Source organism: Perca flavescens, chromosome 17, assembly GCF_004354835.1.
Source record: "Perca flavescens isolate YP-PL-M2 chromosome 17, PFLA_1.0, whole genome shotgun sequence".
Lineage (NCBI taxonomy): Eukaryota > Metazoa > Chordata > Actinopteri > Perciformes > Percidae > Perca > Perca flavescens.
In genome coordinates, this window is record NC_041347.1 from 7,487,860 (window position 1) to 7,515,437 (window position 27,578).

A 27,578-nucleotide genomic window follows, 5' to 3' on the forward strand; every position below is an offset into this window, starting at 1 on the left:
CACCACTAACTGACCAGTCCCTGCTTATCTGAGAGACATACCCGGCTTGTACTCAGCAAACATATCTGCAGTATAGTTTGGGCCCAGACCATTGAATGACTTATAGACTATAAGTAGGGCCCTGAAATCAATTCTAATTTTAACCAAGTCTAAGAATTGGAGAAATATGTTCAGTCGGTATAAAAGCTTTGGATAATTTCCTTAAAAGTGTGTGTATTTGTAGGTATTTGGTTTTGAGTAATTTGCAACCACTACGCCTACATGCTAGGCTGAGTAAACCCATCCCGATCTGCCGGCGAGTTGATTTCTCCCTGCAGCTCAGGCCGGAAACCTGTACATCTATCTGTCCTGCTTCCGTTACAAATCTGCGGGAACCAATCACAAACTGACTTATCCACCTGGCGTGCTACTGGTGGGTTTAACACGATGACGATAGAGAAGCGACCAACAACAACAATTTCTTTTAGGATAAATTAGCTTCTGTCTCTGATCTGATGTTATTTTTACACCATGTGAGACACACCTGTAGAACTGTGGACATGGAATTGGAACACTGCTTTGGCTGTGACTGATGACACTTTTCAAATCCATGGGAAGTACAGATTGAGAAAGGCCTAGTGGTTTATACTAGCAACACCAGACTCCAACCAAATTGCTTTGAATTAAGAAGATATTAAGGCTTTAAAATGGGCACAACAACATTGTGCAGATATCTCACCTCTCCTTTTGCGATGATAAAGAAAGTGTTCCCTTCTTCACCCTCTCGAATAATATACTCCCCTTTTTCAAAATAGTCCTGAAAAGACAAAAGGTCAGTCACTCTCTTGTCCACTTAGATACAATCTGAAAAAAAAATTTTTTTTGTTACAAACAGCTACTGTATGGAAGTGGATAGAATGAATGAAGATTATGGAGTGGGAAATACTCACCACTTCAAGACAATCGACAACCTTGGCTAGCTTCTCCTCAGGCAGCCCTTGGAGCAGAGACACACTTACACACACCCCAGAGAAACAAAAACACACAATCATTATGTGTGTTAGATCATATACAGGGAAACGGCAAAACAATGTAAATGTCAAATTGAATAAAGAAAAACCTTATGACGATAGGAGCTATTTAAATGTGGCTGTGTAAAAAGTGGACTTTGGCTGAAAATAGACCAATTGTTTATCCTCAGGGATAAACATGTGTGTTTTGTAAATGCACAGGTCTAAAACTCATACCTGAACCTGGCATGTAGCTACATCTTTAAGACCTGACCTGACTGAACACGACAGGTACAGTCCCATTTGGAACTCAAACCTCATCTGAAAGTCAAAGCTATATTTAAGCATGATTTCATTGTTGATTGTTAGCGTGCCAGGCTATTGCTACATTACATTACGTTTCATTTAGCTGACGCTTTTATCCAAAGCGACTTACAATTGCTATATATGTCAGAGGTTGCACAGGGACACATTGGTTGATGTATCGCAGTGGGAATCAAATCTGGATCTCACACACCAAAGGCACGTGTCATATCCACTGAGCCATCACCACCCCCAAAACAAATCAGCTACAAATCAGCTGCACGCTTTTCTGAGTTTGGAGTAATACTGCCAACCACACCGAAAACACTAGTTATATTGTAGTTGAGAGACAACACACCGTCATTTGTGTTTGTACCTGCGCAGAAAGCTGAAGTACTCCTCATGTCTGGCCTGTGTGGTCTGCATCATGATGGTCTGGAACGTCTGGCGGTCCAGAGCCCAGATGTGAGACTGGGACACAGCTGGATGAGAATGGAACCATCAACAACTCATTAAACCTTTTGCTTTATCATCACTGTGGGGGATAGTTGAGGGTCCTTCTAAATAAATTGGGTACAGAGCATGAAAGACCTAAACACATTTCCCCCATGCACTTAGACAACAGAACTGATCGACAATCAAATGGTTTAGCAAACAAATTGGGAAATATTTCAGATCTTCTTTTCTTTTGGCACTTGTTATCTCAGTTGATAGTGCTACTATAACATTCAACTTTATGTTCTGGTAAAATGTAAATAATGCAAATGAAAAACATTAGATTTCTCAGCACAAATCAGTTGAACATTTTTCACCAGCTCTAATTTGATGAACAACCTGTTTTTTCATGTCCGAGGAATAGTTCCTTATTTGTTTTATTTCAAAGAGTGAGATAAGAAGACTAGCTAGCTGTTTCCCCTTGCCTCCAGTCTTTTGCTATCCACATCCTGACTCCAGCTGACAGAGAGACAGACAGATGGACGGACGGAGAGACAGACAGACGGACAGACGGACGGACGGAGAGACAGACAGACAGACAGACAGACGGAGAGAGAGAGAGACAGACGGAAAGAGAGAGAGAGACAGACAGACAGACAGTATTTCCAATAAAACATTGTTTAACTATTCCTTTAAGACCATGTTTGCAACGATAAACAAAGAGAAAGGAATAATCCATAAAAATGTGATTCTAGAGCAACTAAGAAGAGGTATGCATTTTGATTTTGCACAACCAACATGCCATAAATCATCTTTATATTGTGATTATTGCATTGAAAAAAAGCAAACATGAACACATAGATGAAGATAAGCTATACATTTTACAATTCATCATCAAGTCATTTAAAAGTCACAATAAGAAAGCAGAACTATTCAATTGATATTAATAGAGCATCATTTACATGTAAATTAAATTATTTAATTTATAATAACTATTTTAAACTAACCTCTTTTTAAATAGATTATAATTCAACAATAATTATTCATGTGGAACACTCCAGGCTCAGTGTGTTAGCCTACCTAAATGTTCATTTTACATTGTGCCTGCTTGCTCTGTGCAAGAGACTTGATAATGTTGAATAGCATCAGCATTGTGAAAAACTTCCATCCAACATTAATTTAATCCTATTGGGTGCTATAGTTACACAAAAGCTTGCAAGCATGAAAATATCAGCACATCCCTACAGTATGAGACATGGATGTGTAGGTTTAAAGTATATTTAATAAGTCCCTGTGTGAATAATCATCTGCTCATGTAGCATGATCTGGATATGGTTGTCAAACACACACACACACACACACACACACACACACACACACACACACACACACACACACACACACACACACACACACACACACACACACACACACACACACAGAGATGCATGTATGTAATCCCAAAGGTGATCTGGATATGGTTGTCAAACACACACACACACACACACACACACACGCATACACACACACACACACACACACACACACACACACACACACACACACACACACACACTCTTAGTACCAGGGAGTGATGCATGTATGTAATCCCAAAGGTGAGACATATTACTGTAAGAACCTTTACTGGTTTGGTCATATTTAAGTTTTTCTTTCAATGTTTATTTGTATAGGGACAAGTATGTAGCATTGACTCATAGATATATCTAAACTAATTTGTAATGCATGTCCCTAGGTGAACCCTTTTGTGTCACTCACCTTTGACGGTGGCTGTTCTCTTACAGTTGTACAGTATGGCCAGTTCTCCAAACGCTGTGCCAGGACGCATCTCCCCCAGCAGCTTCCCATTCTGGATGACCTCCAGCAAGCCATCTGCAGTTAGAACAATACAACATACAGTTCATACTCATTTTATCATCTACATTTTCATTGGATACATATTGTTAACTCGAGCTAACATAGGATATTCAGATATAAGAGTTTTTTTCACATGTCAACATTAATTGGTCACATGACCAATTAATGTTTCCATGACGACGATCCAAAATTCTGATACCATGGAACTGGGACTGGAACTATCTTTTAAAAAAGTGGCATACTGAGCCTGTAGAAAACGTGTAATGTATTCGGATATACAATATGTTTAAAATGAAAACAAGTGAAATTAATAATGAATGTGATGTTTTATTTAGCAGAATTATATTCTGTTCTTCTATCCTATCCAATATTTTTTTATTTTTTTTATTTTACCTTTATTTAACCAGGAAAGTCCCATTGAGATTAAAAACCTCTTTTTCAAGGGAGTCCTGGCCAAGAAGCAGCAGTATATATATATATATATATATATACACACACACAGGTATTTTGGGGCATTATTAGATAGGAAAGCTGAGATATGAAAGGGGAGAAGTCAGGCAGGAAAACTGCCACAGGTCGGACCCGAACCCTGGACCTTCTGCGTCAAGGAACAAACCTCTGCATATATGCGCCCGCTCTACCAACTGAGCCAACCGGCTACTATCCTATCCAATATTTAACAGATTTTCTATGGTTTATTCTTATAAAATGCTCCCCCCCCATCCCGCCTGACTGATTATTGGTCCCCCCTCTGCCACCCGACTTAAAACAAATCCTGGAATCGCCCCTGCGCCAGATATTTCCATCTCTTTCGTTGCCACAACGACCTTTGTGACTTTTTCTAGAGTATTTTGCATGATTTTCGGTCTCTGGTTTCACCGCTTCTCACCAGTACCTCTCGTGTTTTTTCCAAAGTGCCTCGCTGCCAGCGCCAGCCATGAGGGCTGCTGTGCTCAGCCGGATTAGTGCCAGTCACCTGCCTGTCTCCTGTCGCCACCACCTGTGCCTTTAGGCTGCATTTTTATATAAAAAAAAAAAAAAAAAAAAAAAACCGAAACCTGATTCTGTCTCTGTCTAAGCCTGTGCAATTAACCCAGTTTTAATTGTGATTTTGATTTCGGCTCCCAACGATCATAATTCAAAAAGTTTAAGTATTAAGGGAAAGTTCACACTTCGTGGGGTTTTCCCTGTTGATTTGTTTAACTGTATCAATGTTTCTGAAGTCCAATAAATGCCACATCTTTCCAAAAGTCAATGAGTGATCGTGTTTAATAATTGTGATTTCTAACAAGTTATTAGCATATATAAATCAGCCTTTTTGTGAAAAACACGATGATAGGCTTACTGGATACTAAGCTAGCCATCCACAGATACTGTTCATCCTAAGGATTCACTGTCCAACATAAAAACATGATTTATAAAATGATACCAACAATTATTTTAGCTTAGTATTCTATGCACTTAAAATGAATGTGTAAAGGATTAGGCTGCCCACACATTATTGTAGGCCCAGTTTAATATGCAGCTTCATTTTATACAATATATGTAGTAGGGGGTCCCTGCTCCGTCTCTTTCCCAGATAAGGGGTCCTTGGCTTAAAAAAACATTGAAGACTACTGCCCACGATGTAAGTCATGCATGTGCAGAACGGCCGCCATCTTTGACAGCTAGCTACGGCAACCACTTAGAGCAAGTGTGAAAACTAAATACTTTCACCCAAGAAAAACTAAATTTAACTTGTCGTTTCGGTGCCTAAACGTAACTGTTTCTGGGCTAAACTCCACCATGGCCCCAGCTCACAATTACCTATTGGCAGCTATACTCAACTACAAACTGCCACTGATACAACAGAGCTCTGTAAACGGTGTCACAGAGCTCTGTAGCAGCTAAACACAACTACCAACTGGCCATAAAAAATAAAAGGAAAGGATGCGTTTCGTATCGCGTTGATTGGTATATATGTGGTTTGTCCAAGTGGTGTCGCGTGGCTAGCTGTCAATGATGGCGGTGGTTCTGCATATATCCGACTCACATTGTTTAGGTACTCACATCTAGTCTTGACAGGCTTATCAGGTACAGACCCAGGAGCCCACAGGGCTCAGGGACCCGCTGAGCCGAAGCCTATGCTTAAAGTGATGGTTGTCATTGAGAAGTCAAAGAGCAGCAGAACCTCCCGTCCAAGCACTACATCGCTGCATGTGTGTTAGTCGATCTCCTGGCCCATCGTACCCTCATTCAATGCCGCTTTTCCCCCCCAAATAAATACATATTTGAGTATTTCAAAATTTATTTTTCTTCTACTTTTATTTATATTTTGTTGTATGTACTAACAATGATAATAAAGTCAACTTTGAATCCTGATTATATTTATTTAATGAAAATATACACTACCTTTCATTGTCTATAAGTAGAATGACGTTTACTAAAATAAAGAGATGTGCTAACTGTGGCTCCTTTTTATAATTTACAGTTTTTATTTAAAAGAGATCCTAAAACTGTACTTTAACATACAGCTAAAATACATTTAGCCATCTTGAAAGATGAAAAGGTGGTTTGGGCATCTGGTAAGGATGCCCCCTGGACCCTGTTCCAGGCATATCCAGCTGGGAGGGGGCCTCGGGGAAGACCCAGGACTAGGTGGAGGGATTATATCTCCACCCAGGCCGAGGAACACCTCGGGAACCCCTGACTGGGGAGTCAGAGCTGCCTAATGTGGCTCAGGAAAGGGAAGTTTGGGGTCCTCTGCTGAAGCTGCTGCCCCTGCGACCCGACCTTGGAAAAGCGGATGATGATGGATGGATGGATGGATCTTGAAAGAATACTCAACCAGATTTTTGGTACATCTCTCATCCCAATGGGAAAATAACATCTGTAAATGATAAACTGAAGACTGTTGTAAAGCATCCCTTGTGTTGCATTCTAGAATTGTAATCTCCCTCAGTGACTTTTGCTAAACTTTGTTTCTATACCAACTGTTTTGTAAAGTGAGCAAAATCCCACAAGAAGTCCCATCAGAGCTACACACATTCTGCTGAACTGACCTGCCAGTACATAGAGGTAGTTCCCAGGTTCCCCCTCCTGGATGACCAGCTGTCCCTCGGTGTAAACCTTCTCATACATACAGTCCACCATCTCCCTCATGTGCTGTGGCTCCAGCTTGTTCAGAAAGTCATTGTTCATGATGGCATCGTTGATGAGCTTCTTGGTGCTGTGATTAAAATAAAATATAGGAACAAATTTTACTTATCCAGAATAATTAAACGTTTGCTAAACCTTTCCTCCAAAAACAACTTGCCCAATTATAGCTTCGCCAATTTAACTAAGCACAACGGGTTTGTCAAGCTTTGGGTTTCTCCACATGGTGAAGTGGAGTGGATGGTTGTGTCTTAAGGGCATGGGCTTGACGGATGCAAGGACCCTTTTGCAACTCAAGGTATTATTATTATTATTATTATTATTATTATAACGTGAAATGAATCACATTTTTTAAGGAGAGAAGATACCTTGAATCAAATGCTAGAATTTGTTATTATGTCCAATAACAAATGTGATCATGTCAATACTGCATATGCTTTTACCACATATGGTTGCTAAACCAATAGAATCTTGCAAATGTTGTTCCAAGCCACTGCATTCATGTCTGCAGTTTCAATTTATTCCACAGATTTCCCTGAGCGGGTGTTTGTGTGCAGACCTGATTAGCACATCACACAGCTGATCAGTGAAAAGGAGAGTGCTGAATGGATCTGAGAGTAGTGGGCAAGAGAGGCAGCAAAGGTTGTGTAATTCAAGCCCATAATGATCCAGATCCTGCATTTAGATTGTGTGGCCTTTTGTTTCCCTCCATGTCTTTCTATTATCCTGCCATGCTAATATAGCCTTTCAGATGTGGGGGGTATTACAAAAGCTTGCCAGAGCTCTCAAGTCCTCTTACCAATGATATTCTCTTTGGGTTGATCATAACTGATCAAACTGTTTTAATGACAACGGGACCGTCTTTTGAGCAACTGAAGAACTTGTCGATGATGTAAAACATAATTTTAAGTTGTATTGTAAGTGATTTGTTTGACATTTTCTATAATCACAATCATAGTTTTTCTACACTCCAGCTATTATAATCAGTGGGTAATGTGTAGAGTCATGCTTGAGGCTGATTGGCTATCAGATGTGAAGCAGATCTTTCGGTATACATTTCTCTTAGTCTCAGTTTAAGTAATCAAATGCAATTTCACAAACAACAGCTACATTTCAGGCCAGTTTGTAATATTTCTAACAACACTTCCATCCAGTCTAAACCCTAAAGACCAACATGAAGCCGTCCTATTGGCCATCCCATGCAGGGATAGGCATTGGAGTCATGTGCATTGCCAGACAGGTGACAGTCAATCACAGACTGGTTCTTAAATTTGGACATTTCTTTAATTGTATAGTACTTACAACAAATACATAATATTATTTTCAAAAGCAAACTGTAGTTTTAGATTTTTAATGCATTTTGTTAGCTTGCAGGCAATCATGCAGCAACAATCTCTTAAATTTCTTTTACACATTCTCTTATTTTTTTAGAGAATTTTGTTTTGTTGTTTTGTTGTTTTTAGAATTAACCAATGCTTCTTATGTTTGCTCTTCTCTCGGGTCAGAGAATAACTCAAGGAAATTTAAGCAACATAAAAAAGAGTATATCATATAATCAAATTTAGATTATATGTTATTATATTATAGATTAGATTGTTTTATGTTTTAGATTTGTTTTTTCTGTAACGCCAGTACTGACATTCGAAAATTACACATTTACATTTACTTTAAAAAATAAGAGAAATTTAAGAGAATGTATTAGGCCCACTATGTCATAATTCTGTAATAAGTCTGATAGGTCTGATCCCTGCACAATGTATTGTCAATGCACAGTCATGTGTGACAATCACCCCCATCGGGAAAGTGGTAAGTAATGTAATCCATTGCAGTGAGTGTTTAAAGGGAACCTTTGAGCTGGCGCGTTTTGGCTGCCGCTGCTCACCTGGCCTGCTGTATGTTTGTGGATTTGTAGTCTATGCTTTCCACTGCTCATCCTATCGGATTTGAACGTGCATGTATGTTGTTCCAGATTGGATAATTAATTCCCCAAAGAGACTTTTTCTTTTTCACCTACATGCTTGGACAGCCCCGGGTGTACCATCTCCTCCAGCCTAACTCAAGCCCTCTTCTGCCCTGATCAACAGATCATCCCTCGGCGTATGCGTGTGTAAGTCTCCCCTTCCTCACTGTTGTACGCTGAGTTTATCTGTTTGGCTACCGAGGTTTTCAACTTGGCTGTGAGTCTCAGAGTGTCCCGAGATTTATGGTGAATTAAAATGCGTCTGTTTCCGACCCTCGACGTTTTATGGATATTGTGGATTTTTATTTTTACCAGTGACTTTTTTTATTGCATCACATCGGAGTTTGGCCTTATCGTACTCTGCCAAAGAACTCCGCGACTTAATGTCGCCTTCCCTCCGTCTGCCCGCGAATGTGTACAAGCTGTGTACCGCCCTTGGAATCTCTCATGTCTCCACTAGATCAACTCAAACTTCACCTGTTAAATTTGCCCTTATTAATGCCCGTTCTGTAGCCAATAAGACATTTATCCCAAATGACTTCATCACATCTCATGAGCTGGACTTTCTTTGGCTTAGTATTGGTGACTTGTCCCCATTTACTGATTTATGTCCTCCCCAGTGGGGTTTCCTAAATTCCCCGAGGATCTCAGGTCGTGGTGGTGGCCTAGCTACACTTTTTAAGAATGTATTTAGCTGCAAAATCCTTCCTTTAAATTCCTTCACTTCTTTTGAAGTTCAACTGTTCTTACTTGTAAACTGTCTCCAAACCCCCCTGTTATGTGCACTGGTGTACAGACCCCCCAAAGCTACAAGCTGTTTCATACATGATTTCTCTGACTTCCTGTCTTCTGATGAGATGCTAATTCTTGGTGACTTCAACATTCATGTCTGCTGCCCAACTAAACCGATGGTGAATTATTTTTTAGCAATACTCAAATCTTTTAACCTCACCCAATCAGTATGCGTTCCCACTCATGTCAAGGGCCACACACTGGACTTCGTCCTGTCATCAGGGATATCAATTGATAAATTTGAAATCACTAATGCTGCCAACTCTGATCACTTTCTGATTGAGTTTGAACTCTCCGGGCCTTACTTACCACTGACTCTGGATCATGTGCATTGCTCATCCTCCTAGAACTCAGCGTTGCTTTCAACACCATTGATCAAGGCATTCTTATTGATCGCCTGGAAAATGGAGTTGGACTACAGGGCTCTGTCTTGAGCTGGTTTAAATCATACTTTACAAAAAGAACTTTCTCTGTGAAACTGGGTACTAAGTCCTCCTCTCCAGTGGGTATTAAATTCGGCGTCCCCCAAGGATCAGTTCTTGGCCCCATGTTACCGGGGATTGCGCAGCCAGGGTCCTGATGAGGGTGCGCAAATTCGAGCATATCACACCCATCCTCCATAAACTCCACTGGCTTCCTGTTAGGTTCAGGATTGAGTAGAAGATCTGTCTCCTGACCTATCAATGTGTCTACGGCAGCACACCTATGTACCTTACAGAACCAATAGACATAACCCTACCCGACATCTCCGTTCCTCTGACAACCACAAACTCCAGGTCCCCAAGTCCAAACTCCGCACTATGGGAGATAGGGCATTCCAGGTGGCTGCGCCTCGACTGTGGAATGCCCTCCCAAACAACCTGACGGAACCACAGTCCATAGAGGTTTTAAAAAATAAATTAAAGACCCACTTATTTTGTATTGCATTATAATTATTGTTTTCTTGCTGTTTTTAACTGTTTTAATGTTTACTGTTTTTATCTGTGCACCTGTAGCACTTTGAGATGTGTCCTTCATCTGTAAAGTGCAATACAAATAAAATGTATTATTATTATTATTATTTCCACTGGATGTGTAACGGCTGCGGACCGGCTCCGCTGCGTGTCTGCTGCGTGCTCCGCCGTCCGTCAATACCCACCGGGTCCGGATTTGTTGCAGAACGGCTGCGGCCATGACTGACAAATTTCGGTAGAATAGAACCACAAAACCAACAACCGTTTGTTTCCATTCAGAGGACTAGAGGGGAAACGACTCTGTGCTGTGTTTTCAAGGTGTAGTGCAGGGAAATATGATCCGCCGTGAGCACGGTGTATTTTATTTTGAAAACTAACCGGATATGTATTTTGTTTCTGTGTTCGACTTCCTGTCCGCACTATCTGCCGTGTGCTGAATTGTTGCGGAGCTCTCTGTCGTCCGTCATAAATAGAAGCTCTGCGTATCTGCTGCAGAGGGTTGCAGACTGACGGAACTGGGACGGAGTAGGGACGCAGACGTTCCGCAGTCAGTGGAAATACACACACTGACTTTAATGGAAACCTGATGACTCCGTCGACATTCCGGAGACATTCCGCAGACGTTCCGCATCCAGTGGAAATTGACGGTTATTCTCCCTATAAATGCTGCTGCTTGGTTCTATCCTTGAAAAGCACAACTTAAATTACCACTGCTCTGCTGATGATACACAACACTACTTACCCATCTCTCCTGGTTGCACATCATCAATTAATAAAATCTTTAGCTGTTTGGAGGACATTAAATCCTGGATGGCAGCAAACTTCCTCCAGTTGAATGACAAGAAAACTGAGATGATTTTATTCGGATCCCCCACCTCTATAAAAAACCTGAGCAATGCCCTTGGCCCTTGTGCATCAAATTTACAGTGCGTGGTTAGAAACATAGGTGTTTGACAGCTCTCTTAATTTTGATAAACAAGTCAGCTCTGTTGTTAAAGGTAGTTTTTCCAGCTTAGAACAGTAGCTAAGCTGAAGAACGATCTTGAGACAATCATTCATGCCTTTATTACCTCACGTTTAGACTACTGCAATTCACTATACACAGGCCTAACCCAATATAATTTAAACAGACTCCAATTAGTCCAGAATGCTGCTGCAAGACTCCTCACTGGCACGAAAAAGTATGACCACATAACTCATTTTAACCCGTTTTAGCTGAGCTTCATTGGTTGCCAGTGAAATTCAGAATCAATTTTAAAGTTTTATTTTTTGTTTTTAAAGCACCCCATGGTCAAGCCCCACTGTATATTTCCGATCTCCTGTCTACTTACTCTGCCGCCAGTTTATCTGTGTTTTTTGCCCCCAACGGCTCCTTCCAGGCAGCGCTGCACTAGGATTAGGCACTGGTTATGGTTAGGGTTAGGGTTAAGGTTAGGGTTAGGTGCCTTGAAGTCAACGGTCGCAGCGCTGCCTTGAAGTTAATTAGGCAATGGTTATGGTTAGGTTTGGGTTAAAACGCAGTGCCCAGGATGGGTGCTGCGAGAGGCACGGGCACAAGGGGACCACTGATGTGAATAAAACACTTTAAAGAACTCCTTAAAAAACTGGGTTCGGTCATATAAAAAAAAGGGTGAGGGGGGGTTTAAAAGACGGCCAGATATTATTATTTTTTTTTTTTTGATTCAGCGCTATGAACTGAACTCAACTTTTTCGTATCTTTTTGTATTTACAAACGTTCCATTGTTGTTTTATTCTATGTTACATTATTTAATTCTACCTTTGCCTAACTATATTCATGGTACCTTGCACACTTGATTATGTATTTTTAAGGCATACTGTTTCTGCTTTCCCTGCTCTACCTGTGAAGCACTTTGGGTCAACTGTTTAAATGTGCTATATACAAATAAAATGACTTGACTTGACTAATATGCTTTTCTGTTTTCTTCTGTCATATCTATGATGTTTCAATGTCAGGTTTTTATGTTAGACGTGGCCAGAGCTTCAAATAATGAGGTAAACGTATTCAGACAATTCCCCGTGAGCAAAAACCTCAGATTTCTTTTCAGCTTCTTTTTTTTTATATTCTCGGCTCGGTGTCACGTAAAACTGAGCTGGGTCTCTATGATTGGTCCAGGCAGGCTGTTGCAGTTTTTTTTAGGCTACTGCTGTGTTTACATAGGACTAGCTACATGCTAAGTCAGGGGAAGCTGTAATCTTGGCTGCCATTGTTGTTAATTTCTCCCCAATTTTGGGCCACACTACTGCTGAAACATATCCGGTTGGGTAGTATTTGGTTTAGAAGCATTTATCGGTGATTTTTAACGGTAAGTCCTGCTCTGTTGCAGTCAGTCTCAGGCTCGGAGTGCAACAAGCTTGATGGTGTATAAAGCCTAGGGTGACCAGATTTCCTGGAGCTAAAACCAGGACACTTTGCGCGTGACCGTAGTGTGTTTGTGCACGCACACGCTTTTTAACGTGAACATGTGCCAGCCCAGGTCAGACACAGACACAGACAGTAACTTCATTATTTTGATCCTAGGCTCCTCGTCTAATAATAAGTGTTTTTTCCTGTGAAATTAACAAAATTGCAGTAACAGCCTTTTTCAGTTTAGTGTGAGACTTATGTTGAGATTTTTTCTAAAAAAGATTTTTTGAAGTATTATTTTTTCCAATAACAGCAAAGTAATTAAAATGATTTATTGAAAATTTTGAGCATTAAACACTTAATTTCCTGCATTCTGGTGAATTTGTATGCACCTATTTCTACCTTTTTCTGAATCAATGTATGCTGCAAATATCTTTATTTAAAGAGAAACAGATTACAATCCAAATATAAAAACATAATGGAATATATTGCAGTAAGGCTGTCAGGCATTCTGTATTGCTTTCAACTATTTATTCTCCTTTGGATGGACTTTTCTAATTATATCTGAGTCAGCACACATCTAGCCTATAGGCATCATTTACTCTTACCTCCTGTTTTGCGTCTTTTGTTGGTTAAGTAACCTCCTTAATGTGCATATAACAATTATTCACCTCAATGATAGATTCATTCATTTTAATTTATTAATAAACCCCTGGACTGTAATATTTCAGATGTTTGAGCAAGATTTACTGCTCTTGTCCAAAACTTTGTGCACATTCAAAGTATATAAACACAGTATATCTGTGTTCTCTGTGATTTGGAGGAGTCGTGATATTTTGAGAAAAATAAAGTGATAATAGGCTATTAATAGGCTATTACAAGAATAAAGTCACAAGCTATATTTCAGAAAATAATCTATACCTGCACCATAGTCTGCTGTGCATTACGTGATTGCTCTGCTGATACGGTAGATCTCAGACCTTCTGACAGACTCAGAGCCCCGTTTGGGTCTCTGGTCTCTGAATGAGACAAATTGTTTAGCTATGGAAGTGGCTGTACGCTGCTCTACGTCGGAGGTGGAAAACCGAAACTACAGAAATACACGGAGCACAAACGCAACACATCTACCGCAGCATGGCCACAGCTGAGCGCATCCATAAACCTGAAGCTGTGCTGCATTTTACAGAGAGTGGACACTTTGTGCCTAACCGTGTATTTGAGTCTGAACCGTAGACTGGAAACGTCACGTCACGGGAACTTCAAACAAAATCATTAGTATTGCGCTCCTAAACTTTGTGTTGAGGGCATCACTGTATTAGACTGATTTGGCGACGATTCCTCCGAAAACTTCACCCGGCTTTCACAGCTTTCCTCACGGAGAGACGGTTGCTAGGTGATAGGCAACAACAAATACAGCATGGTCGGACCCCGCACGTAGCTGCCCGTTCTATTCGCCTCGGAAAAATAAACTGGACAAAGTTACATTCTAGCTAGCTACACTCAAAACATTCAGGGCTGAAGACACGGCAAAATTGGCTGACGCCGCTCCTGGTGTAAACCGGGACATTTTAGCGTCCCGACATGCTTTTGTCGGGACTCGGGACAAGCAATTAAAAATCGGGACTGTCCCGGTCAAACCGGGACGTCTGGTCACCCTAATAAAGCCCCCAATGTCGACTTCAAGGCAGCGCTGCGACCATCGACTTCAAGGCACCTAACCTTAACGCTAACCCTAACTCTAACCATTGCCTAATCCTTGTGCCTTCCAGGCAGCGCTGCCTGACGACGTTGGGGGCTTAAAACACCAAACACCGTGCAACAACAGCTAAGATTTCAGAGACTCGTGGACATGCAGAAACACACACAGACTAGACTTTTTCGGGAGGGGGGCTTAGGGGACAGGCGCTCCAACAGAGCAGCTCAGACTGAGGGTGAATACAGGTGCAGCAGCCATGGGCAGTATGAGAAAAATAAAGTGTTTTTTGATCATTAAAGCATGTAAACACGTTCTAGTAGAATCACAAAATACAAATAAGAATCTGAAAACCATCATAGGTATTGTGTGGTGCGTCCCTTTAACTTACTGTGAGTTTTTGCGGACAGACTTTGCGATGGAAAAGTTAGCTGCTCTTAACCCTCCGCAGAAGTTCTCTGAGGTGGGTTCAGCAGAGACGCCCTCTTTGGCTTTGAGCCTGCGGTGGACCTCCACGGCCACCCTGTGGAAGCGGCTGGGGCCCTGGTTGATGACACTGAAGCGGCGGTGGCTGTGGTGGCACAGGGCCGGCGGAGAGCGGCAAAGGATGTTGTTGTAGCCAATGGCATCCTGGAGCTTGTCAATCTGGGAGATCTTGGCCTCCAGTTCCCTCTGGAGATGCTGTAACTGAAGCTCCTGGGCTCGAAACTCTTGGTCCCGACGTGCCAGCTCCGCCTCTAGGTGGGTAATCCGAAACCTGAAGATCAGTATAGGTTCAATCAGTGAATACACATAAAGGCAGCCTCACAAAGCTAGATTAGTGTAGCCTACACAAACTGAGTCTTCACTACAAGACACAATGCGGACAACATCTATTGACCATATACTGTACTTGTCAGACTAATCAATAAATTATGGGGAAATTTTAGATGGAAACATGACTCAAAACTATATATTATTATAATAGTCATCCAATTCATCTACCAACCCTTAGCCCTGGTAGGGCTGGTTCAGGTTTGCCTTGGACCAGCTCATAGTGATGCTACTATAGCTCTAGATTCCCAGGGAACTTCCTTTGACACACTGATCTCCTCTCTCTTTCCATCTGTGTGCATTCATGTCCCAGTAATGCTTGTCACTAAGTTATCTCTGGGGAGCTTATTTCCCAGAGTCCTTATGTTTTCTCACCTCGCAGTTTTCCATGGATTTGGTTGGCACCCAAATCCTGGTTGCAGCTACCGCCGTGGTCCTGCTCAACACTCTACTGTGCCCTGCTACACCCCACAACGCCCTGCTATGCCCTACTATGCCCCGCTATGCCCTGCTACTTCCCGCTACGCCCTACTATGCCCCGCAACTCCCTGCTACACTCCACATTGCCCTGCTATGCCCTGAACGGCTACAACTATTATTTCTAGTCATAGTTCCACTATTGGTATTGTTATAACTACCACTATTCATCATTCCAACTGCTATAATTAAAGGTGCTCTGCCACACGTATTTCATTACTTTGTGGTAATGTAAATAATAAAGTTCTACCATGGACTCTGTAACATTCTTTGTGGAAAAAATGCCTTGGTTACCTTGTTTCAAGACATTCTAGTTTGGTGTAGAAAGCCTGCAGGAAGCCTCAGCTCGATTTGTGCCAGTTCTCATTAATATTCAACAAGCTAAGCTGTTTGAATCTGATTGGCTAACAGCTAGCCAATGAGAACCTGGCTGTCAGCATCCTTTACCCAGCGCAACTGGGCGAGCTCATGAATAGTAATGAGCTCAGGCAATATGATGTCAGACTGACCAGCTTTTGTAATTGGTCTGATTTCTCTGCTTATTTCTGTTCAGTGGCTAGAGCTGACAGAGGAGGTAGCAGTTCATTTTCACATTCACCACATAACACAAACATATGGACCTAACATATTTCAAAAAATACAAGGAAAAACAGTTTTGTGTTTTGTGTTTTTTAGCCTAACCCCAAAGAAAATGCTAATATAAGTATTTTTGAAACAATAAAGAAAACCTTTGGAAGACATTTTGCCATTAAGTTTGGAGAAAATCTTAGTTATAGAGGAAGCATGTCTTTGCTACTGCATGCTGTATTTCACCCAAATATAATCAGAAACTGAATTGTGAGAACAGCCTCCATATTTTTCCATTTTCGAACACAGAAGCAGAGACCAGTGACATCCCAGCGAGGGGTGGATCGATCCAACTAGGTGATCATGACAGGCTTCTTGAAATGATTCATGTTGAAAAAGAATTCCCTCCCTTTAAAGACTACAGTGGGAAAAGTGAAAATGATGTGCTGTCATATTTTTAGCAACAAAGTTTAAAAAGCAAGAAGAGAAACTTTACAGTTTATGGTGCTACCTTGAGCTACATCGTTAATAAAGACAGAAACATTTGTTAGGCCGATACACCAACTCCAGGCTTCCTGAATGATAGCTGTCAATCAAGGTAGACTAAGGAGAATAGTGTGGGTGAGATCGCTTTGAAAGTGACCAATCATGAGAGTGCCAGTGCCTCCCTTGATTACTGCCACCAAAGTGTCAAAAGCCAGTTCCAGTTGCACAAGCATAAATCCACTTTGGAGAGTGATGTGTGAGAGCTTGTATGCTCTCCAGCGCTCACCAAGCAGACGCTCTCTTGTACGTGCTGGCTGCTCTGTGCTCTTCTGCTTAGTTTAATATGCGCAGGTGCCATTCTTTGCCTCTTCTTATGTTTAGTTTCTCGCTCCCAGCTGCCTGTTCACTCTCAATTGTTGAATTGTTGTGCAAGGATTTATGTAGTCCAAGTGGCATTTAATACCGGCACGTGTGAAATAATATAATTTCCTCACTATTGAAATGTATATACAGCAGAGCACAGACAGAAACACACAAATCTCAATATAACACAAATGATGAAATGGTTAAAATGTTGAGAAGTAGTTAAGTATGAAGTGCATATTTACAGGTCATCCTGTAACAATAGGTTTTCATAATAGAGCACATATATATTCATGAGGTTTGATTCTAACCTGAGGACGTCTGTGTCCAGGCCAGGAGGCTCTGTGTGGATGGAGGCCAGACAGCTGGTCTCCTCAGCCTGTGGGGCTTTAATCGAACCGTTGCCCATGGCCAGGCATTGGCTGGCCACCATAGGAATGGCCCTCAGTTTCTCTGCGATCACTGTCTGAGAGGAAGCACTACAAATTGGAACGGCGTTCTTTCTTCTTTATTGCCTCCTTTCTTAAAATTCCTAAACTACTTTACAAAAATGACCATTACTGATAAATGATTATTCTGACTGAGGATGTGTGTCAGTCAATTATGATTCTTAATATATATGAAATGAAAACTTTCAGGTTAACAGAATTCTGCTACAAACATCCTTTACACATACTACTCACTCAAACATTATCCAAATGTTCCAGCACATTAATTCATTAATTATGCTTAAGCATGTCTCAAATCGGGTTTTCTACCATACAGCTTTCAGATTATCAAGAAAAAGACAGTTTGCATTATGTACTTACGGAGTGGCTGAGTAATGTGTGGAAAACAATAATCCTGATTGTCTGAAACACAGACTATATGATCACGGCTTCATGCTCCCTCTAGAATCCAGTTGCGTCTTATTTGGTTGCTGGCCACAAGCCCAATGACGCTCATATATGCTGGGAGGCTGGAGGCTCTTTGTTCATTTCCAATTGTGTCACCAAGAAGTGGATCTGCTGATGAAGTGGAAGTGTCTGGCAACCCCTGGTGGCCTTGTGGCGTTTGACATGTTGAGAGAGGGAGAGGAAATTGAAAATAAAAAGTTCAATTCTATTTTTGTATTTAGTATTTGGATAACATATTGAAATAAAAACCCTTTCTGTGTTTTTTTTCTCAGTATCTGACTGTGCCTTGGTACTAAATTAATTAAATAATTGTGGCTGGAGCACTACAATTGCATATACCATAGTCAGCGTATGGCACACAGTTCGGAGTGTGTTACAAATATGTGATCCCATAATGATGAGTTTTCTTAATTGGATTCAATCTGGCAAATCCTCACAGCTTTAAAAAATAATGATAGTTTTAACTGCAGAATTAGAGAGACAGCCACTACAAAACCTGTTCAATCTGCCAATGTATATCTGCGTATTTAATTGATTACAAGGTTAATTTAAAAAACATATTCTGTGGGAACACCACCCAGATAAATATTAATTTTATTCTGTATAATAAATTAATCAGCTATATTCATGAACATGTGAAACTGTAACCCTTTTAAAATCTGGATGCAACAAATAGAATTTCTATATGTGCCCTATTGATTAGAAGACAACATTGTCCAAAATTATTGACAAACACAATCTAAAGCCCAAAAAGACAGGAAATCATGTTGCATCTGATTTTGTTGTTTCAGTGGGGTATTTGAATTTCTCATATTTGTCTACGTCAATGAAACAGATTTCCCTACATGGTCATGCTTCTGCACGCTCCGAGCCGTCCCCTTTGGAGGTCATCCGAAGATTACCAATCACAACGGAGTGAGCTTGGCTGAGTGACCTGTTCTCACTCCCAACTTGGTCAGTGTCTCTCAGCGTCAGATACAATAAGAACCCCTCAGCTTGTTTATGGAATGCACCGGGCATAGCGACAATGGTAGCGAGTAGTATGGAAGCCCAAAATTCCGCGTAGGGAGGTTGGTTGGGTTGACAATGCAGGACTTTCCCCACGAAAACCGGGGTTTCTGTCACTGAAACATTCGTTCAATAACCCCACCCACGATCTATCCTATACCCAACTGTCGCATTCTTCTTTTCTCTAAATCCTGTTCTTCTTTACCTAAACCCAACTGTCCCGTTCTTCTTTTCCTGAACCCAACTGTCACGTTCTTCATTTCATAAACCCAACTGTCCCGTTCTTGTCCCATGTGTCACGTAAATGATCCTTTTATAAGCCCACCCACCATCTTGTCCTAAAACTGCGTCAAAAGTGACAACAATAGTCCCGACCCAGTGCGCTTATATATCGTGCTGAAGGAAACTTTTAGCGTCAAAAACAATGCCAAATGCACCTGACCAAGCGTCCGTATATTACACAATCGGAGTGAGAATGTTTTGGCTGGAGGAGGGGAACGGACGGACGGACGAGGGCGAGAATGAACCTAAACCAAGTTTTCAGAGGAGCTGCAGATAACGGTAAGAGTTTCCCAGCGATCTACATAGTTTGTGCTGTGACTCATGTCAGGCTGCTCCACAGGAGTCCTGAATCAAAAACTAACACCAGTGTGGAGAATGTAGAGAATGCAGGTTGAGAATTTTGACCCGTCCATGGGTGGTTCAAATAAAAAGGCCTCCACAAGGGGCTTATGCAGATGTGTGCTGTGAATGAATGCAAAAAGAAGTGTCCTTTGGCGTAATATTAACAGACCCTTGGTTGGGATGTACGTTTAACTGACATGCAGCACAGGAACAGGACAGTAAGGTTTAGGGAAAGATGGTGGGGTTACAGAATGTACGTTTCAGTGACATGCGGGACAAGAACGGGACATGAACCCCAGTCTCCTGGGTGAAAAACCTGTGTTGATTTATCCATCCACCACCCCAACCTGCCTCTTTATGCAAAATTTCGGTCTTTCATACTACTCGCTACCATTGTCGCTCTTAATACTATGTCATCATACAGCGCCAAGGAGCTGCTGCTCTTCCCGGTGCGTTCCATACACACACTGAAGCAAGATATTTGCGTCGGTATCTGACGCTAAGAGCCACGGACCAAGCGTCTTAGTATAAAGTATTTTATGAGTTGGGAGTGAGAACAGGTTGGACTTGAACAGCTGACTTTGCTATTGGCTGTTGAAACAGGTAACGTGCCCTACGTTACATTGAGATTTGACCACCTGAGTTGCAGGCAACACCTAGCTGGCTCGAGTCAGGCTGAGACAGGCTGAGACAGGTCGGTTCAGACCACTGCAACTTGTCCCTGCCACGTTCTAAAATGGTTTTGACTTGTTGCGAATCTTTGGACTGAAATGGCCTTTACAGTACAATGATGTTCTTTTTGCTTAAAGGACCTATGACATTCTGCTTTTTGGATGCTTTTATATAGACCTTAGTGGTCCCCTAATACTGTATCTGAAGTCTCTTTTATATAGACCTTAGTGGTCCCCTAATACTGTATCTGAAGTCTCTTTTATATAGACCTTAGTGGTCCCCTAATACTGTATCTGAAGTCTCTTTTATATAGACCTTAGTGGTCCCCTAATACTGTATCTGAAGTCTCTTTTATATAGACCTTAGTGGTCCCTTAATACTGTATCTGAAATCTTGTTCCCGAAATTCAGCCTTGGTGCAGAATTACAGCCACTAGAGCCAGTCGCACAATTTCCTTAGGATGTGCCATTTTTGTGTCTGTAGCTATTGAGGTGGAGAGGGGGGGGCAAGGTGGAGAGTGGGGGTGTGGCCTTGACCAACTGTCACTTTGCTTGTTTGCAAGCTATAATGTCTCTCTCTCTCTCTCATGGGTGGGCCAAATTCTCTGGGTGGGCAAAGCAGAGAAAGGGGAGGTAACCTTGCTCCTTATGATGTCATAAAGGGAAAATTCCAGATCGGCCCATCTGAGCTTTCATTTTCTCAAAGGCAGAGCAAGATACCCAGGGCTCAGTTTACACCTATCACCATTTCCAGCCACTGGGGGACCATAGGCAGGCTGGGGGAACTCATATTAATGTTAAAAAACCTCATAAAGTGGCATTTTTATGCCATGGGACCTTTAAGATGAAATTAAGAGAGGAATAGTATGTAATACTAAAGTAGTAATAAAATAGTAGTAATTCTAGGCAGATCTTTTCAATTCCTGGAAATGAATGTAGAGAGACAGAGTGAGACAGAGAGAGAGAGAAGTTTATCAATGTTGGCACTGGATGTAAAAAATGTTAACCAGGGTTTTGCAGAATTGTAAAATACTGATATTCTTTTCTGGAAATAGGATTGTGTCAGAAGTAAGAAAAGAGATGCTTCACTGCAGGTATAATATCAAAAACACATTACGATCCAACAACAAATAGCCACACATGCAAGCAAACACACAAAATAAATTCCATTGAAAATAGGTATCTTTATTCTGAGTCAGTGACAAATTGCTTTAAAAGTTTTTAAAAACTTGTACTGAACAGTGAATCTGTTTGGCAATCAGTGACGTCAGCTGCCATTTTTGGATTATAAAAAGTAAAAATAAATTCCTTTGGAAAACAAAAACAATATCATTACCTTATAAACATTCAGTTCTGACACTGCACTAAACTAACAGCAACTCAGCATGTGGATGCAGTGAATACCTTACCTGTGGTTGGAAGTCACATTGATTCAAAACAAAATAAACTTATACATCTCAATTCAATGTTGTGGCAGCACAACAATCTGGAGCATTTCTTTTGAATGTGTGAAACACATCAACTGTACAGTATATCTAATATTCCATTACCAATAAAGGAAAGAAAGATGTCAAAACCATAGCATGCCAATTCTGTATAATGCCCTCTTATCCATTCTGAGATATCGTTTTGAATCTGACAAATACAGAATTTCAAACTGAAAACAGATAATACATCAAGATTTCTACTTTGATCAAAATAAAGCAGGTTAACTGTGTTCATGAACTCGGTTTTTTCTATTTAATTCTGCTTTACGTTCCGAATTTAAATACAAACAAAAATACAAAGCAGAATGTTTTAACACTTCACTTGAAGAGCAGTGTCAGGCATGAGTACATAATCCGCACTAGAAAATGTAGGGCTTTTTGTGTGAATTGTTATTATCATTGGCCCTAAACCGTATATGCTACAATACCCATGATACAATACCCACCATCGCTGTGGAGACAAAATATTTTCAAAATGCAACAGAGGAGTGAGAGAGCGATGACTGTGGGAGGCGTGGCCTCGCAGCTACATATCTACTGTTGCGCGTCTGTGCTGCGTTCTGGAGGCACCGTGGCCCCCGAGAGCAATCGCAGCCATTCAAGTCAATGCTTGATGTTCCACCAGCTGCGTCCCAGAAGCTTGCATGAAGCAGCTCTCCGCTCTGCTAAAGGTCTATGAAGTGAAACAGCGAGACACCCCCCAATATCTAATGTCTCCTCTACAACACCACGGACGACGAGAGACTCATCTTGGAGGTGGAAAAACATAATACGACATCACAAATCCTTTTTATAAGGACGACGCCAGAAAAGAGAAGGCATGAAGTTTAATTTCAAGAGTGCTTAGAGTGGAAGGTAGATACTAGCTCATAAAAACGTGATTATTCTTACAAGTACTTGTACAGACGATAAAATTTGCGGTGCAGCCGGAACGCAGCACAGTGTAAAATCTGGGTCAGACTTTTGGTTTCTCTGCTGGAAAGACAGGGAGTCTGAAGGAACTTTGACGTTCCCCAGAAGCACACACTGGTCATTGGAGGGAGTCTAAAAGGTAGTCGGATCATCACACTGATGGCCTCCACCTCATCTATGTCAATTTTTTCATATATATACTGTATAAATACAGTATACAGTATACATCCTGTACATATACTGTATATATGAGTACATTATGAATTACCTGAAGAACTCATCAAGTGAAGAAAAAACAGTGCACAAACTGGCATTAACACATCCGTCACACCAACCACATGTTGCACAGCTTTTATACAAAACCAAAAAGTATATTTGCATGTAAAATGAGTCAAATAATGCCTTTGTTTGGATTCAGCGCTACTAAAAACACATTGCCTGGTTCACGACCTGTTGCAGATGGTTAATCAAAACTTATATTCTCATAAACTAACATAAAACTTATATTCCGTAACCCAAAGTCATGCACAAAAAGGTAGTGATTCCTGCTTTGTTTGCAGTGTATTACATAAAGAGCACACTGTTTCAACTCTATAGGCTACAGTATATAGGACTATAGGACAGAGCAAACCAAAGTAAATAAAGCAAATGAACAACTTGCTTTCTTTCTCTAAAGTGTTAGTTCCATATTTGTGCAAAATAGAAATGTGAAGGTTAAAAAAGAAACTGCATAGAAATGTTAAACATGAAATGTCACAGGTGCAGGCCCCAATTTTGTTACAGCACCCAACGGCAACCCAAACTTCCTTCTCCATTCTCTTTGGATGATTTGAAGATGAAGGGATGGGAATGGAGAGGGGCTGTTGAATTCTGTAAAAAAACAATCAGGGAGTGTATCTTTGTAATAAATTAGTTGTTAAATGCTACGTTGCCTGGCAGCAAAGTTGTTATTAAAAATGATTTCTTTAGACAACAAAATAAAATCCTACCTAAATGTTTAAATAAACTCAGATGTTACTTATTGTGAATCGTAGTTCCGGTGCCTTTGTATGGCGGCTGAGAGAGCTCAGGGCATAGCAACTTAAAGTGACTATATGTAACTTTTAAATGTTTCTGAAACTGTGTAGTTTTTCATATTATGATCATAAATGGCTTGTAACAGCAAACGAGACTAACAGTGAAAAGAACGCTATTTTTATATAGTTTTTATTAATGCCTCTGCCCAGGTGCAATTTTACCCGCTATATCACAACATGATATGCGGCAGGTAGACGGCGCTACAGTCCCACACATTGTGACGGGTCACAGATTTCGGTGTAACACCAGAAAAGCCTGTGTTAGTGAGTATCCAGCCAGGTAAAATGTAGCAGGAGATTTCTTTCTATGGGCCTAATTGTATTTTTATTTTATTTGAGAAGTTATCTGCTGTAGTTATGGCTGATCCTGATCATCACAGGAAAGAAGGAATTTAAACAAACAACTAAAAGCTAAAAGGGAAAGAGAAAGACGAGGGTCAGGCTTTCAACAGATGGATTACAGGATTGTAAATTATTCAAAAATGTCCCAAATTGGCCCTCATGTATGTAATATGTCTATTTCATTCATAAAATAACTTTAGATTGCCGCGATGTGGTTGTACGTTAGTAGCCGACATTAAATTACGTCCCTCTTCCATTTAGCGTGGACGTTTTATTCCTTTTAGTCCGTGTTTGTGTTGGCCCACTATTTTCTTTTCCATTTTCCCCCTGTACCTGTGCAAAGCGTCCTTGGATTTCATGAAAGGCGCTATATTAATCTAATCATTACGTTGGTTGCTACAACAATCTCTTAATGCTTTGGCTAGTGACCCAGTGCAGCCTGCTCTCACAGAATTCCGTGAAATGATCAGGAACTGTTAACAGCGCATTATGTGGCGGTGGCACTGAATGTGTGAAAATTCTGTGTGGCCACCACGGAAAACAATGCCAATTTAAAGAAGATGACGTAGCATTAAGAGTGTCTACGGTAGCGAGTAGTATGAAAGCCCGAAAATCCGCATAAGGAGGTTGGTTGGGGGGGAGGGGGGATGGGTCAAACAACACAGGAGACCGGGGATCGTGTATTTTTCCTAAACCCAACCGTCCCGTTGTTGTCCCGCGTGTCATGGAAACGTAAGCCCACCCATGACCTGTTCCTGAATTTAAGGGGCCGTGTTCATTTCACGGAATTCTGTGAGATCAGGTTGCCCGGTGACAATGATACTCTGTTTAGCTCACGAGACATCCAAAGTAGACTAAGTTACCGTATGCAACACTTGGCAATGCAACAAATAATGATTCTTTTATTGTGAATTAATGATTTTCTGTCAGAGCAAAACATTGATTGCAACTATACGACCTCCCGGTAACGCAAACTCCTAGTCCTTTATGACATCAGGGTGTGGTACAAACACTACCGCCTTTGTCCAAAGAGGCCGCTAGAATCAACACAAACTGAAAGTTACGTATAGCCACTTTAAGAAAACATACAAGTCAACAGACAAAATAAAAACAGACAGCTCAACGGACAAAACACAATTAAACCAGCAAAACACAGTCATATCAACGAAACATAAGAAAATGATATTTACTTTCTTTGCTCGTGTTTTGTCTTTTTGCATGTGGTTTCAAAAGTTGCACTGCTTTGTGCTCACTGTATTTTTGCTTTTGAAAGTTTTTTTTTATTTACAAATCAAATGTATCCAATAATAAAGCGTTATTTAGGCAAATTTCACTGCATCAAATTTAAAAATGAACAATAGGTAAATGCCACTCACTAAATAGTTTTTGTCGGTACACTTGTCGGTACCCATTGAAACACCGAAACAGCATTACATTTCTTTCAATCACTGAACTCAAAAACTGAAAAAACTAAACAAAATGAAATGCCAGTTTGACCCAGGTCTGTTTACAAGGCAGCTGTCAGTACGACATAAGGAATGCTTCTGTACATTTGATTTTCGATAAAACAGGAAAATGTGACACACTGACAAAGGGCATTTTTTTTGATTATTTGCATGTACAGTTACAGCTGTGAAAATAGTGTTTTTTAGTTTCTGTGCTTTGTTTTGTTTCATTATTTTACTAAATATCCATTCATATTCAGAGTAATAAAACAAAAAAAAGACTAATTTGAAATTTTTTGGAGTCACAAAAAAAAAATACTGTATTTACATGCAATAGCCTATTTTATTGCATGTGGTAGAGCTGAAATAAAGTTGAAAATAGTTGACAATTGCCAAACTTGTGTAGCCTACGTAATCAGCAAATGAATACTGCCCTTTGAGAATTTTGATGCTTACTCTGTATGTAAAATCACGTTTCATCAATGCAATCTATTTACAAAAAATTAGTACTTTTATACATACAATCCTTTGTCTTATATTGTACAATACTTACAATTACAGTATTAAATCATGGTGTTCTTTAACACCTCAATACATACAAAAAGAAAATAATAGTATATATATGTGACCAGGCATGATATGTGATGCTGGATTCAAAGTATTTCCTATACAGCACAATCATTCAAACAAAATGTCATAGCTGCATGTAAAGGGATTTTTGAAAAAGGCAGTGAGATAATATCAAGAAGGAATCATCAAGAGGGTCTCCCTTTGTTATTTCTTGGAAACACATGACATCTACCTGCTCTGTGAGCTGCTCTGAATTCTTTATCACAGTTACAGTATCGATGTCACGTCAAACACAACAAATAGCATGTGCTAAAGTGTCCATGCCTCGCTTTCACCAGGAGTTAAATAGATCCAAGTGAATGCAGTCAAAGAAACACATGGGTAGGTACAGTATCTCCCTGTGGCTGCGATGGCTGTCCTGTCCACAGAGCCTTCAATAACTAACTTAAGGATGGTGCATCGCCTCTACTCCCCAGTCTTATTGAAGTGAATGTGCTCACCACTGCCACCGGAGCCTCGGACATTACTGGCCCAGTGTCCGACCTCCTGGAAAAAACGTTGAAATGCCAACTCCAGGTTTGGGTAAAAACTCAAAGATATCTCCTAATGTCTTCAAGTTCCCTTTCTGTTTTCAGTGGCGTCATGGAGACAGTCTCTAGTAGTCCTACTTCTTAGCCAGTTGGAAAGGATGTTGACCCTTAAACATATGTGTGAATACAGTTTAATCACTTCAGAAACACAAGCAAAAGCAACAGGGATATTAAAAAATGTAACGCTTAAAGAGTTATTATCATTAGTCTTTGATGTCCAGTGCATTTCCAGAACGATTTGAGTTTTAGTTCCTAATTTACTTTCAATTTTTCTTACAATTTTAAACAAATATCTTGTTTTTTTTTTTTATAAGCCAAACCTAGAACCGCCTGCACTTTGCTTTGATGATTTTATTGAAAATATCTGATGTTACCTGGTGATATTAGCAAGCTCCAAAGCCTCAAAGAGCCTGAGTGTAGTGTTAGGGTCTCATTATGACATTATGGCCCTGCCAATTTTTTGTAAGTTCCATAGAGTGCTTTCACATTTAACTCGTTTGTTGGGTCCGGACATTCAGAATTTTTTTCAGTTTGATCTAAACCAAAATTACAGATGTAAAACCTCCCCCAGACCACTGTCTGGACCAAACAGCCGGAGGTTGGTCCTACGAAAAGAATTGGTTTTGTTCCGGATCAAACTGAACCATGGTCCGGATCATTTTGTAGCATGAAAGTATTTCTTTGGATGGTTTGGACTTTGGACAAATTATGAGAAGTTCTGGCAGGCTATGATCGTGTAATAAGAGTTGGG

General features: G+C 40.6%; 2 protein-coding genes across 2 annotated transcripts in view; both read right to left on the reverse strand.

Moving 5' to 3' along the window:
- The window catches only part of prkg2l (protein kinase cGMP-dependent 2, like), a 30,607-nt gene extending 15,235 nt beyond the window's left edge, over positions 1 to 15,372 (reverse strand). The window contains exons 1-7 of the mRNA XM_028604174.1: positions 15,368 to 15,372; positions 14,892 to 15,257; positions 6,644 to 6,810; positions 3,504 to 3,617; positions 1,669 to 1,774; positions 930 to 993; positions 719 to 796 (exon numbers count right to left, since the gene is read on the reverse strand). Of these exons, the coding sequence (XP_028459975.1) occupies positions 719 to 796; positions 930 to 993; positions 1,669 to 1,774; positions 3,504 to 3,617; positions 6,644 to 6,810; positions 14,892 to 15,257; positions 15,368 to 15,372 (900 nt within the window). The remainder of the gene's footprint in view (positions 1 to 718; positions 797 to 929; positions 994 to 1,668; positions 1,775 to 3,503; positions 3,618 to 6,643; positions 6,811 to 14,891; positions 15,258 to 15,367) is intronic.
- A 9,590-nt stretch (positions 15,373 to 24,962) lies between these two features.
- Positions 24,963 to 27,578, reverse strand: part of col13a1 (collagen, type XIII, alpha 1) — a 158,111-nt gene continuing 155,495 nt past the window's right edge. The window contains exon 38 of the mRNA XM_028604073.1: positions 24,963 to 26,934. Within this exon, the coding sequence (XP_028459874.1) occupies positions 26,902 to 26,934 (33 nt within the window). The 3' untranslated portion in view covers positions 24,963 to 26,901. The remainder of the gene's footprint in view (positions 26,935 to 27,578) is intronic.